Source organism: Chrysochloris asiatica, unplaced genomic scaffold (genome assembly GCF_000296735.1).
Source record: "Chrysochloris asiatica unplaced genomic scaffold, ChrAsi1.0 scaffold00074, whole genome shotgun sequence".
NCBI classification, from domain to species: domain Eukaryota; kingdom Metazoa; phylum Chordata; class Mammalia; order Afrosoricida; family Chrysochloridae; genus Chrysochloris; species Chrysochloris asiatica.
In genome coordinates, this window is record NW_006408592.1 from 14,550,048 (window position 1) to 14,563,441 (window position 13,394).

The 13,394-nt window shown below is 51.6% G+C and overlaps 1 protein-coding gene across 1 annotated transcript in view; it reads right to left on the minus strand.

The window, feature by feature from the left end:
- Window positions 1-13,394, minus strand: part of MYO7A (myosin VIIA) — a 92,739-nt gene that overhangs the window by 54,268 nt on the left and 25,077 nt on the right. Inside the window, exons 4-13 of the mRNA XM_006865017.1 lie at window positions 9,372-9,556; window positions 8,692-8,813; window positions 8,473-8,615; window positions 8,116-8,229; window positions 6,605-6,758; window positions 5,226-5,302; window positions 4,492-4,611; window positions 3,635-3,777; window positions 1,999-2,209; window positions 1,176-1,311 (exon numbers count right to left, since the gene is read on the minus strand). Coding sequence (XP_006865079.1) covers window positions 1,176-1,311; window positions 1,999-2,209; window positions 3,635-3,777; window positions 4,492-4,611; window positions 5,226-5,302; window positions 6,605-6,758; window positions 8,116-8,229; window positions 8,473-8,615; window positions 8,692-8,813; window positions 9,372-9,556 — 1,405 coding nt within the window. The remainder of the gene's footprint in view (window positions 1-1,175; window positions 1,312-1,998; window positions 2,210-3,634; window positions 3,778-4,491; window positions 4,612-5,225; window positions 5,303-6,604; window positions 6,759-8,115; window positions 8,230-8,472; window positions 8,616-8,691; window positions 8,814-9,371; window positions 9,557-13,394) is intronic.

A 13,394-nucleotide genomic window follows, 5' to 3' on the forward strand; every position in this document is an offset into this window, starting at 1 on the left:
TTGGAAGAAGTGCAGCCAGAATGCTCCCTAGAGGCCAAGATGGCCAAACTTCGTCTCTCATACTTTGGACATATTGTCAGGAGGGACCAGTCACTGAGAAGGATATCATGTTTGGTAAGGTGGAGGATCAGAGACAAAGAGGAAGTCCCCAATGAGATGGATTGGCCAAGTGGCAGCATCAATGGACTGAAGCATGACAATAGTAGTGAGGTTGGCCCAGGATCGGGCAGTGTTTTGTTCTGCTGTGCATATGGTTGCTATGGGTCATTACTGACTCAATGGCACCTATCAACAACAACAATAATCAAAGCTCTAAGACAGACTCACTGTGTGACCCTAAGACACTTCACTCTCTAGGGTGTCAGTTTCCTCATATGTTGAATGGGAATAATCACACCTACAAACTTTTGCTTCTCTTCAGATCAAAACCTCCAGACACTCCACAAGGACAAGATGTAGCAGGCTGCTTCTGTAAAGATTTGCAGTCTTGGAAACCCTATGGGCAGGTTCCGGAACTGGCTTTGCACACGTAAGAGACTATGCCTGCCATGTAATGGAAGTCAATTCTTACATTGAGACTGAGTTTCTCCATATACACTGTTATGGGTCGAATTATGTTCCCCCATAAGATATGTTGAAGTCATAACCTCTGGTACGTGTAACCATGGCCTTGTTTGGAAACAGGGTCTCTGGAGATGTTATCAGTTAAGTTAACCTGAGGTCATATTAGAGTAGGCTGGATCCTAATCCAAAATGACTGGTGTCCTTATAAAAAGAGACACGGACATAGAGGGGAGACAGTCATGAAGAGAGAGGTAGACAATGGAATGATGTATCTACGAGCCAAGGGATACCAAAGATTGCCCGAAACCACAAGAAGCTAGGAAGAGCCAAGGAGGGATTTTTCTCTGGAGCCTTCCGAGAGACTGTGGCCCTGCTGACTTCCTGATTTTGAAATTTTGGCTTCTAGAACTCTGAGACAATATATTTCTGTTTAAAGTAACCCAGTTTATGGTACTTTGTTCTACCCAACCTAGGAAACTAAAATATGACCAGAAAAGCATTGAACCCGGTGGTTCCTCTGGCCTTTCCCCATCTTGTATTCCAGGACCCCAGTGTCTTTCTCTTGGGCTGGAAAGGCAAGTATAGGGAACCCAGGCAAAGCCCACTCATACCTTGGGTCTCATAGTAGACGATGCCTGCAAAGTGGTTGATCCCAAACTGGGTCTCATGATTGTTCTTGGGGGGAATGTAGTTTGCGTTGAGCTTGTGCTTGGAGTTCAGCTTATGCAACATGGTGGTATCTGTGCCCTGTGGGAACCGAGGAACAGCTGGTTAGCACACCCCTTGTACCCCCCAGCTCCCCACCAGGCACCACTGCCTTTCTTGCCCCACATCTTTGCAACCCCCTCTTCTGTCTCTTTCAATAGCTTTCCCTGCCTTTATCTACACCCCATAAGGAGCTCTTTGAGCCTCCATTTCCCCATTTGTTAAATGGGTGAATTGTAACTAGACAACCTTGGAAGCCCATTCCAGTTTAGAAAATCTATTTCTCATGATAAAAATCATGGAAGCAATTCCCTGTACCCTCTCAACCTTAAGGCATAAAAAACTGCTGTTTTCTGAGCATCTATAGCATAGTGATTACAAGTCAACTGCTAACCTCAAGGTCTGCAGTTCAAAACTACCAGCCTGCTCTTCAGGAGAAAGATGAGACTTTCTGCTCCCGTAAAGATTCACAGCCTCAAAAACCCTATACAGGGTCACAATGAGTTGGAACCGACTCCACGGCACATAACCACCACCACCACCATCTGTGCCTGCTGTATGTTCAGATTTGCACTGCTTGGCCCAGAACTCAATAGGCTGTAGGTGCCTCATACATGTCACATGAATGTATTCAACTGGAGCAGCCCTAAGAGGAAGGTGAATACAGCTGAGGCTCAGAGGGGAGGGGGCAGGTGGCAGTGGCAATATCCTGCCCTGCTCCGAGCCCACCTTGGGGAACTTGCTCTCCTCGTCAATGAGCGAGATAATGTTCATGGGCTTGTTGGCGATCATGTCCAGGGCATCCTGGTTGTCGGTGAACTCGATATGCAGCCAGTCTATGCTCTCTAGGTCGTACTCCTCCTGCTCCAGCTTGAACACGTGTCGCACGAAGAACTGCTGCAGGTGCTCGTTGGCGAAGTTGATGCAAAGCTGCTCAAAGCTGCAGGCGGCACAGGGGAGGGTGGGGAGTTCAGGCCTCTGCTCTGCCCTCAAATGCCCAGCTCCTCCACATGAGCAGCAAAAAACGTAGGCAAGCCACACCCATCATCAATCTTCTGACCTCTGAATGGGGATAGAGGTCAAGTGCAGCCCCTCAATGTACAGAAGAGGGCAGACAACTCGCCCAAGGTAATTCAGTGAGTAAGAGGGGGAGTTAAAGCTACAGTAGGGCTCAGGGCCCATTTCAGGACCTTTTCCCTTGCACAACCAGGCCCTGTGGGGACTAGGAAACAGGGAGGCAGGTACTCAAATCTCTGCAGGGCACCTAGAGAAGAACCAGACCATTAAGAGCTATCTGGAGTGTCAGCAGAAGGTGGGAAAGGACTGACAAGGTTTGGCTTGTCATAGGCTTGGTTCACTGATCCACAGTGAAGACCAGGCAAGGAGGTGAGGGCCTGAGGGACAGAGCCAGGTAGGCCCCAGGAGAGCTCAGCACTTTCCCGGGTGACACTCCGTACATGCAGTGTGGGGGGTTTCTGTTGGCCGGGAGGACTCTAACACATCTAACAGTATAGAAATTGGAGTGGTTTGTCGGGAGTCAGATGGCTAGAAAGGGGGGCAGGACTAAGTGCCTCCAGCTCCATGATCCACTTATGGACTCTGTCCATCAACCCTTCACTGGCCTCCACGAGGGAGGACCCCATACCACCCAGCTTGCCTCAGGGGCAAGTCTCTTTTACATTGAGGGACCTTGCAGCTTGGACACTGAACAGATCAGCAGGGGCCACTGGGTCTGGAGACCAGAGGGGCCTCCTTAAATGTCTAAGTCAGTACAAGAGCCTCCCTCCTTCCTATGTAGTCCCACCCCTGTTGGCCATCTGTTGGCCTTAGCTAGCCCCAGGAAGAGGAAGGAACAGAAGGGGGAAAGGAAGGAAGGATGGAGGCCCCACCGGAATCACTGAAGTCATGTTTTCCAGCACCCTGTGGAATATGCTTGGTGGTGGTGTGCCATTGAGTCGGTTCTGACTCATAGCAACCCTGGATAGGGTTTCTGAGGCAGTAAATCTTCACAGGAGCAGAAAGACTCATCTCTATCCTGTGGAGCGGCTGGCAGATTCAAACTGATGAACTTGTGGTTAGCAGCCCAGCTCATAACCATTACACTACCAGAGCTCCTCGTGGAGTTTGTTTGTTATTGTTGTTAAGTGCCACAGAGTCAGTTCCGACTCCTAGCGACCACCTTTGTATAGGGTTTCCGGGGAGCAGCTGGTGGGTTTAAACCACTGACCTTGGGGTTAGCAGTTCAGTGCTTATCCTACAGTGCCACATCAGGAGTATGCTTAAGAGCCAACTAAATATGGTTTCAAGGGAGAAATGTGACACTTCTTGTGTTGCAGTTCAGACGGAGCAGACCCCCACATGGTACCTGTTCACAGAAAAATTCTCAAACCCAAAGATGTCCAGGAGGCCGATGGATCGCCTAGAGCTCTTCACCTCCTGGGAGGGAGGCTTGTAAATCGCAGCATTGATCTTGTCAACAATCCACACGAAGAGTCTCCCGTAGATCCCCTGAAAGGCGAGATGTCAGCCCCTGGGTCCAGCCACACCCACCCACAGAAGAGAGGCCGGGAGCCTAGACCCCACCTTCCAGACCCCACCTAGTGGCTTCGAAACAGCTCCTGCTGAGTGAAGCCTTCACTCAAGCTGTTCCCTGTACTGGGAGCTCCCTTCACGGCTTGAACAATTCTATTCATTATTGAAAGCCCTCTGAGGTATCTGCTCCTCTGAAGGTTTTCCTGACCCTGCATGCTGAGAAGGAGCCCTCCTTTGGGGTCCATCTGTGCATCTGTGTCTCTCCCATACCTCTGAGTATCTCTAGGGCCTGATGAGGGGAGGGGATCAGTGAAGAACAAATATAGGAGGACTATGTGTCCCCTGCCCGGCCACCCGACTACTCCTTGTCAGTGTCTTCTGCAGAGACCAGAGAAGGTGTCTGCTGAGTTGGGAACCAAGTGGCCAAGAAACATGATCCACAGTGAAGACCAGGCAAGGAGGTGAGGGCTTGAGGGACAGAGCCAGGTAGGCCCCAGGAGAGCTCAAGGCCCAGCCCCTGGTAGAGTGAATGGAAATCTGGGGTTCAGGAAGGCGGGGACTTGCCCACACCCCAGAGAGAACCAAGGTTGAACCTAGACTCTGGCTCCAGGAACCTGCCACTCCCTCCCTGCCGACAGCCAACCTCCTGAGGGATGGAGAAAGAAAGTAGTCATCCTAAAAGCGTCCCACCTTGACGAAGGCATCTCGTACGTCCAGTGCCTGCTCCCTGCTGAGTGGGGTCGACACCGTCTCCCCACGGGTGATGAGGGTGCGGCTCGTCAGGCAGTTCATCAGGTCTGGGGGATTCACCTGGTGCAGACAGCGAGGAGTGTGACCTGCTGGGCTGTCTCTCCTCTACCCACACACCTCCCTACCCCTACTTTTTAACATTTTGCATAGACTTTTCCCTCTACCAAGAAAGCCCTTCCCAGGCCCACAGCCAAGCCCTCCCCTCTATCAAGATCTTCTCAAATGGAAGGTATTCCCCCCCCTTTAACACCGGCTCCTCACCCAGAGCATGTGGCCTGGCCCTCGCAGGTCTAGCACATTACAATGTGGGTTCCTGGACTCTGCACAGCCTAGTGGTTGCTAAATGACTGACAAACTCCCGGTCACCAGTGTCCTTATACTCGGATGTGGAGACCAAAGCCCAGCATGCAGGAGAGACTCACCCCTCCCAGCCCAGGGCCCTCCATGTCACATACCAGGGGCCAGCTGGACTAGGAAAGGCCCATGAGGCTCCCAGTCTCTGGACCCATGCCCAGCACAGAACTTGTACACAACAGGTTCTCAGTAATGAACCTCCCAACCAGAGGGCCTCAGCTCCCTGGTTCCCACATCCCTTGCCCCCATTGAGCTTGAAGTTAAATCATCCTTCTGAAAGGAACAGAAGGAGCCGTGGGGAGGGAAGGGCAGGCACTGACCTCCAGCAGGGATGCAGCTGTGGCCAGGGATGGGGAGAAGAGGACCTCGCAGGCATCCAGGTTTTCAAAGGTGCGGGCTGTGGGCAAGCAGGGGATGCAGTGTCAGGGCAGGGAGGGCAGGAAGGATCCCGTTCCCGGGCTGGACCCGGCTTCCAGGTCCACTCTCAGGGGCCCTGCCTCAGCCTCGGAGGACATCAGCACTGTGATTCAGTGCTTTTCTCGGTCAATATATGTTTGACTGTAAGCTCTGGGTGCCCTGTATCTGGCACCATGCAAATAGTAGACCCTGGCAGTCACATGCTCCATCCCCAGCTTCCCAGAGCTCTACTCCAGATTCCCAGAGCTCTCAGAAGCAGCCCTGGCTCCCATGAGTGAGGCTTTGAAAACTTGTCTAGCTCTGTGCCTAACACCATCTGCCATTTCCTAAGCATGCCCTGCTTACTCAGGCCTCAGGGCCTTTGCATAAGCCATTCCCTGTTCCTGAGGTGCCCTCCCTCAGTGTCTCTTAGTCTTTTAAGACTCACTAGACTGTGAGCTCCTTAGTATTGTGGTCATTCATTCATTCACTGAGCAAACGTTTCCAGACTTCCCATGTTGGGAACCAGGGCCAAGAGCCTCAGAGGGTCTTCCTGTCTGGAGCACAGGAGGTGTCTGAAGTGTCAGATGAGTGGACATCTTTCCTTCCCTAGCCTTCTTCCTTTCAGAAGATGGCTGTTCAGTCACTAGTCACTCACACCTTAGCATGAATTTATTCAAAGTTTTATCCTTTCTTCCTGAGACATCTGACCTATAAGAAGCAAAATTTGGAAGAGGTCTTAAAGGACCTATGTTGTTGTTATAAAGAGCTATCAAGTAGGTTCCAACTCACAGCGACCCTGTACAGGGTTTCCAAGGAGCCGCTGGTGTGTTTGAACCGCAGATCTAGTGGTTCTCAGTCCAGTGTGCTGATCCTACAGTGCCACATCAGGATTCTAAAGAACCTATGTTCTTGTTCTTGCTAAGTGCCATTGAGTTGGTTCCGACCCATAGCAACCCTATACAGGGTTTCCGAAGAGTGGCTGGTGAGCTTGAACAGCCAACCTTGCAGTTCAAACTGACTTTGCAGTCCAGTGCATTAACCCGCAGCGCCACACCAAGACTCCAAAGGACCTATCGTCAACTCCTAATATACTTGATCTGTTTATCTCGAGGGTGGAATTTTCACCAGTGACACCACTTGAGGATGTTTTCAAGTTGGTTGACCTGCTCAAATCTACACACAGGTGGACTCTCCCCAGCTTTCAACCCAAAGCAAGTTGGATATTGGGATAGGACCCAAGCTGCCGGGTCTCTGTCAGGCCCAGTGCAGGGTGGGGTGGGGATGTGTGCAGGCCTCTCACCCTCATACTGCAGGTTGCCCAGGTGTAGGATGGCAGCCAGAAGCTTGGAGATCTCCCAGTTCTCGGTGTCGGTGAACATGAGCACCTTCATGGCAGAGCAGATGTTGGCATACTCCTGACTGTCCTCTCGACCCTCACAGGTGATGCAGCTACCCTGGTGGGCAGGGTGGGAAAGCAGGATGCACCAGGGCATCAGGGAGGCCATGGGTACCCCTAAAGAGGACACTTTATCTTCAAGGCCAAATCAGTCAGGCCAGCCTGGTGCTTCTGCCCTCACCTTGTGGGCACCATGATGCCTCCAGAAAACCTGTCTGGACTTGTCAAGGACACATTTCCCACATCTGGGCCCCTTCTTCCCCAGAGTGAGGGGAAAGACAGGCAGTAGGACTAGGCCCTCCCCTGTCACCCTGCCTGATAGTTACAACACCAAGGCCCTACTGTCCCCCCACCTCCCTCAAGGACACTCACTTGAACTGCCTTATCTGGTGCAGCCTAGTGTGGGTAGGAGGGTGGAGGGGGGATGAATTCAGACAGACAGAGCATCAATGGGGGGTCTTCCCAGGTTTGTGTGTCTGCAAGACCCACGTGTATATACATGTGTGTGTCCAAGTGTGCCAGCCAGCTACAGGAAGTGTCTGTCACACCTACCACCTCTGTATACACACACATCCCTCAGGTACATGGCTGACACTTGCGTTCATGTAAACTGGCCCAGTCCAGCCATAGGCAACCAGGCCTGGACTCTCTCAGGACCAAGGAAGCTGGTATCCCACAATCCAGCCTGTTATGTACATGGTCCCAAGATTTCCCACTCCATATGGGATGGCATCAATGGCCCCGGGGTCCAAACGATATCAAGAGGCTGGCCAGAACCCTGCAACTAGCGAGCCCTGGAAGCTGAGGCTACAACAAGCTGAGGCCACAGCTCTGGGAGGCCTAGCAAAAGTCCCCAGTCTTCACACCCGTGACGATGAAACTAACAGCACGCAAGTGTAGACAGATTTGTGTGTGTGTGTGTGTGGGGGGGTGAGTCCCCCATATGGCTAGCTGCATCCCTTGTCATCCAGTCCAACTCACAGGGTCTCATACTACTAGGCCAGAGTGGAACTGCTCCATGGAGGTTTCAAGTTTATAAATCTTTACTGAAGCACACTGCCTTGTCTTTCTGCTGAAGAGCAGCTGGTGGGTTGAAACACTAACCTTTGATTCAGTAACCGAACACTTAACCATTGTTCCACCACGGCTTCTTTGAGATGGCAACATACATTTAGAAATATGTGTGTCAGTGTTGGGAACCCATCTAGATGGATGTGGCAGAGGAGGGTGTGTCCAAGAAGTGAGCAAGGTCTTCTACAAGCCTAGGATGGACTCAACAAGTCAGAGGCAGGAGCAGGCCCAATACCCACCAGCCAAACCTGAAGCTGGAAGGGGGCTCCTGGATGTGGTCTGAATCTGCCCCTGATAGCCCTGGGATGGGTGGTTGCTCCCCAAAGTGCCCTGCTGAGCCTCACCATGGCCAAGTAGTTATAGTCGGTGGCCTGACCGAGGCCCAGCTTCTGCTTCTGGTCCTTGCTCATGCCCTCCAGCATGCAGTAGAACACGTGGTAATTCCTTTCATCGGGGGCCTGAAAATGTGGGCACAAAGTGTTGGGGGCATGGGGCAGGGGCATGAAGAGATCACCAGAAACCAGACAATATGGGGAGGGGAGAACTATAAGCTCTTTAACAAGTGTCTCTAATGCTGGTGGTGCTTTGGACATTGAGGGAGGCAAAGTCCTCTCACCACCAAGGCTGAGGGTCCTGGGCAGGTACAGCTCTGCCCTCAGGAAGGCCATGTTCGCTCCTACATCCCCTGGGCTCAGACCCACCTGGCGACACACGCGTGACTTTTCCAGCAGGTACTGCTCGATTTTGGCACCCTCGATGGCGCCTCGCTTGTTGAAGTGGATGTCTATGTACTTCCCGAAGCGACTTGAGTTGTCATTGCGGATGGTCTTGGCATTCCCGAATGCTGTAGGATTCGGTGGTCATGGACAAAGCCAGCCCCAGCTGGGTCTCCTTCCCCACCCTCAGAATACCAGTCCTACCTTCCAGGATGGGGGTGGCCTCCAGCACTTGCTGCTCAATCCAGGAATGCTGCCCACTGATGGCCGCCAGGAACTGTAGGATCAGCTTGGTGCTCTCTGTCTTCCCAGCCCCAGACTCCCCGCTGTGCAGGAGATGGAGGGACAGGACCGACGGAGGACCTGCTTACCACCCGCACTGCCTTCCCACACTGGGGCCTCACCCCAGGCTGCCCACTCTGCGCTGAGAATATGGACTTTCCGGGACTGAGGGAAGGTGAGCCTTTTCCCTTCATTCACACATACCCTTTTCTATCAATACTTGCCACAGAGTATGGCCCTTATTAGATGCTTTATCTGTGCTTTGTCCTTTTGCCCTCTGCCTGAGAGAGCATAGACTCTCTGATGGTATAAAGCATACTGAGATTTCAACTGATCATTAACTTAACAGGAAGCAGCAGTAAACAAGGCTGGCCTCAAAAACTAGCATGAGCTTTGGTAGCATTAGCAGAAATGCAAGGCCCAAGAAAGAGGAGGTGATTCTTTGCATTCTGACGCTACCCACAGTGCATCGGGTCTGGTTCCTCAGGAGCTTCATGGCATTTCCAGCTGTGGAAGTAATCCCAAGCATAGAAGTATACAGGTGCTCAGTGACAGATGCTGAACCTGGAGTTCTGTCCTGATACTGGTGCTGGGTCACCCACCTGATGATACAGCACTGGTCCCGGCTATTGCGTTTCATGTTGAAGTAGCAATTGTCAGCAATGGCAAAGATGTGGGGAGGCATCTCCCCGATCTTCTTGTTGGTGTACTGGCGGATGTGCTCCGGCGAGTAGATGGAGAGCAGCTGATAGGGGTTCACAGCCACAAGGATGGAGCCCGTGTATGTCTGAGGACAACAAGGGACAGAGCTCACCACCACCCACGTGGCAAGCTCTGATTCTAGAAAGCGCTCAGACTCTGCCCTGCTGTCTCTCTGGCTTTGGAGTCAGGTGGAATAGGGGTCAAGATTCTACCTCCTTCTGAGCTGGAGGCAGGGTCTTCAGTCTAGAAAAGGGCAGGGCTCAGAGTAGGTACTCAACAGCCTTTGATGAAGGAAGGAGGAAGTGGACAAGAGGGAGGGAGGAAGGGTCTCTAAGCCTCAATTCATTTTCTCTGGAAAATGAACACAATGACTGATTATAACAGTTAAAGGAGATGGGATCTTTTACAATTCAGAGCATCCAGTACATTCTCTTCACCTTTGCCCCTAGTCCTGCATTCCATATTTTTGGAGTGAAATTCATGTACTGAACCATGTTCAGAATGGAGGCTGAATTGGTGAAGGGGAGTGGAAGGGCCTGAGTCTGTGGGTGCAATATAGGTACAGGGGCCAGATACCTCCGGGGGGCTTTCTTTTCTTGGGTTCCTCTATTAGTGGACAGATCAGTCAGCCAGGGTCCTGCCATTCAGGGAACAATACAATCTGCCCCTCCCGCCACTAGGGCAGAGTGACATGCTCAGGAGCATCTCCTCCCCCTCCCTCCAAGCGTGAAAAGGTCAGGCCCACCGCTATAATTGGTGATGCATGTATATGGACATCTGCGGCCCGGAGAAAAGAAGAGAGATTGTGACTGCACAGGGGAGGTGACAGCCCCCAACCCCTCCTATCTGTGCCCAGTGCATCACACCAAAGCCGCAGCCTTAGCCTGCCATGGCCACATTCAGGGAAAGCGCATGCCAGCAACAGGCTCACCAGCCCTGGGCTGAGCTCAATCCCAACACTAGCTCCCCCACCCCCACATCACCCCAGCTCATGAGACCTGGCCAGGTAGTGTCCCTCCCTGAGTCCAGGAAGACTCTCCTCTCCCTCCCAAGTCTCTTCCTCCAAACAGCACACTGTGGAGGTGGGAAGGGGGCAGTGATACCCACCCAGCTGAGACTCACTGAACTGACTGTGTAGCAACAGTCCAAGCAGGAAGAGAGAGGCCAGGGTGGGGAGAAGAGGCAGGAGAGAAGCAGCCAGGCCAAGCAAACAAGGCCGGAGCTGGAGCCAGCGCTGACTGACAGCACCTCTCAGAAACACACTCACCCGCCCTCCACAGCTGGTCTGATGTTGGAAAGCAGGAGCAGGAGAAGAAGAATCTGGTCAGTGGGGATGGGGGAGATGTGGGCATTCTCCATGAGCAACATCCACATGGCAGATCAGGGCCTGCTGACTCCCAGTCCTCCCCAGGGCCCCAGCCACCTTCTCCTACAGTCTAGCCTTGCTTAACTATGAGGACCAGCTAGACTGTGGTTCACTAGCAGGAAACTGCTCCAGCCTGGGAATCAGACACATGGAACATCTCTTTGACAAATCATTTCTCTAAGCTTCAGTATGTGCATCTGTAAAATGGGGGCCATAATGTCCACTTTCCAGTGATGATGTGAAGACTAAAGGGCACAGCCTTTGACAGGTACCAGATACAGAGTAACCGCCCACAATGCCAGTGACCTGATACAGAGTAACCACCCACAATGCCAGGTACCAGATACAGAGTAACTGCCCACAATGCCAGGTACCTGATACAGAGTAACTGCCCACAATGGCAGGTACCTGCCCACAATGCCAGGTACCTGATACAAAGTAATTGCCCACAATGCCAAATTCCTTTCTTTTGAATATTTCCTTAATAACGTGACATTTGAACTGTGGCTACCATATGGCATGAGGTTTACTTGGTGTATTCATTCAACAATCCTTTACAGAGACACTCTAGGGGGTTGATGGTAGCAAAGCTGGGTGTGGGGAGGATAAGCCTGGGCAGAGGAGCTCAGACTCAGGTACCTGGATTCCATGGGGAGAGGGCGGAAGGGTCAAGACAGCTGGCTCATCTGAGAGTACAGAGAACCGAATTGAGCATGAAAGGCTGTGACATTTGGGACGTTGGCCTGAGAAAGGTCACTCTGGCAGCTGGTGGCAAAGGCACTATTTCAGAGCCGAATTAACCAGCCAATGAGGGCAGGAGAGAAGCAGAGTCTAACAGAGAGCAAACTCAGAGAGAGAGGGAAGTGGGGGTACTGGGGCCTGGATCCTCTCCTCAGCCCAGTGCTCTGGGAGCATTCCCCCACCCATGCCTTCCAGGACCCTACACTCTGCCCAGAGCATCAGACCCCTGAATCACCTGCCTCCGCATGTTTCCATTGGATGTCTCCCAGCATGTGAAAAACAGGGCTCATCCTACCAAACAGCACCATTAGCCATCACCCAGATGGGAAATCAGGGGGGTCCCCTTACTACCATCTTCAGACTGATCCCATCTCCTTCTAGCCACACAGCCTCCAGGAGTGTAGGTCACCATCTTCTCACTGGGTTTCTCACTTCCACACTTGCCCCAGCATTCTGGCCTTCACTCCAAGCCAGGTGAACTTTAAAAATCTGACAAAGCTACTCCCTTGATAGTCCCCACTAACAGCTGTCCATTTCCCTAGGGAAAAGGTCCAGACTCAGAGTGCCAACCTCACCAGCTTTGGCCCACCACCACACTATCCCCTGGGGTCACGGGGCAGGAATGCACATTCCCCGGGCCCTGGATCCATCCGAGTCTGACTCTACCCTCAGGTCTATCCCCTTCACTGCACTCGCCTGCCTCCTCTGCAGTTCAAGGCTGCTCTCTCTGAGGCTGGCTCTCCTCTCTCTACCCAGAGCATCATGAGGTTTAGCTCAAGAAATGTTTGCTGAGTGCCTGAAAGAGTGAGTAAATCAATCAGTGGAGAAGAAATTGAGAGGACAGAATTGAGTGCTGTCCATAGGAAATAGGAGTTGAGGGGACAGATATGATCTTAAACATGGAGGCAGCCCTGTCTACATGACAGGAAGGAGGGTCCAGGAATGTGCTTAGTGGAGAAAGCACAGAAAAACAGTGTAGTAGTAATGTTACCAGTGTGTGTGTGAATACAAATGTATACATATATGTATTTCTATGTGCATGTGTACATTGTGGCACTGTGGGATAATGCGTTGGACCATAAGGTCGTTTGAACCGCCAGGCTGGTGGTTCAAGCTCACCAACCCTTCTCAGAAACCCTACACAGGGTTGTTATGAGTTGGAACTGACTAAACAACAATGACATGTGTGTATATGTGTATGTGTGTATGTATATATACATATATTCATACATACATACATGCTTCAAAAAGTTTGTGGAAATTTTCCATTATCTTTTCATTTCAGTTGTCCACAAACTTTTGAAGCCTCCTCATGTGTGTGTATATGTTGTTCTTAAGTGCCATCAAGTTGGTTCTGACTCATAGCGACTCTGTATAGGGTCTATGGAGCCCTGGTGGTCTAGTGGTTAGGCACTTGACTACTACCACAAAGATCAGCGGTTCATACCCACCAACCACTCTGCAGGGGAAAGATGTAGCCGTCTGTTTCTATCAAGATTGTCATTGTTGTTAAGTGCTGTCGAGTCAGTTTCGACTCGAAGCAACCCTAGAAAGGGGTTTCTGAAGAGCAACTGGTGGGTTTGAACTACCAGCCTTGTGTTTCGCAGTCCAATGCTTATCCTATAGTTCCACACCAGGAGTCCTCTGTAAAAGTGACAGCCTCGGAGAGAACAAACAAGATGGCGGATCGGGTGGGCGTATAGCAGAGAGCTCCGCCAACAACACAGAATACCCGACCAAGCAGGTTCAGGGGATGGTCCCTGAACTCTGAACCACATATAAAGGAATACTTAGAAGGTTGGAAGGCTCACAGCTG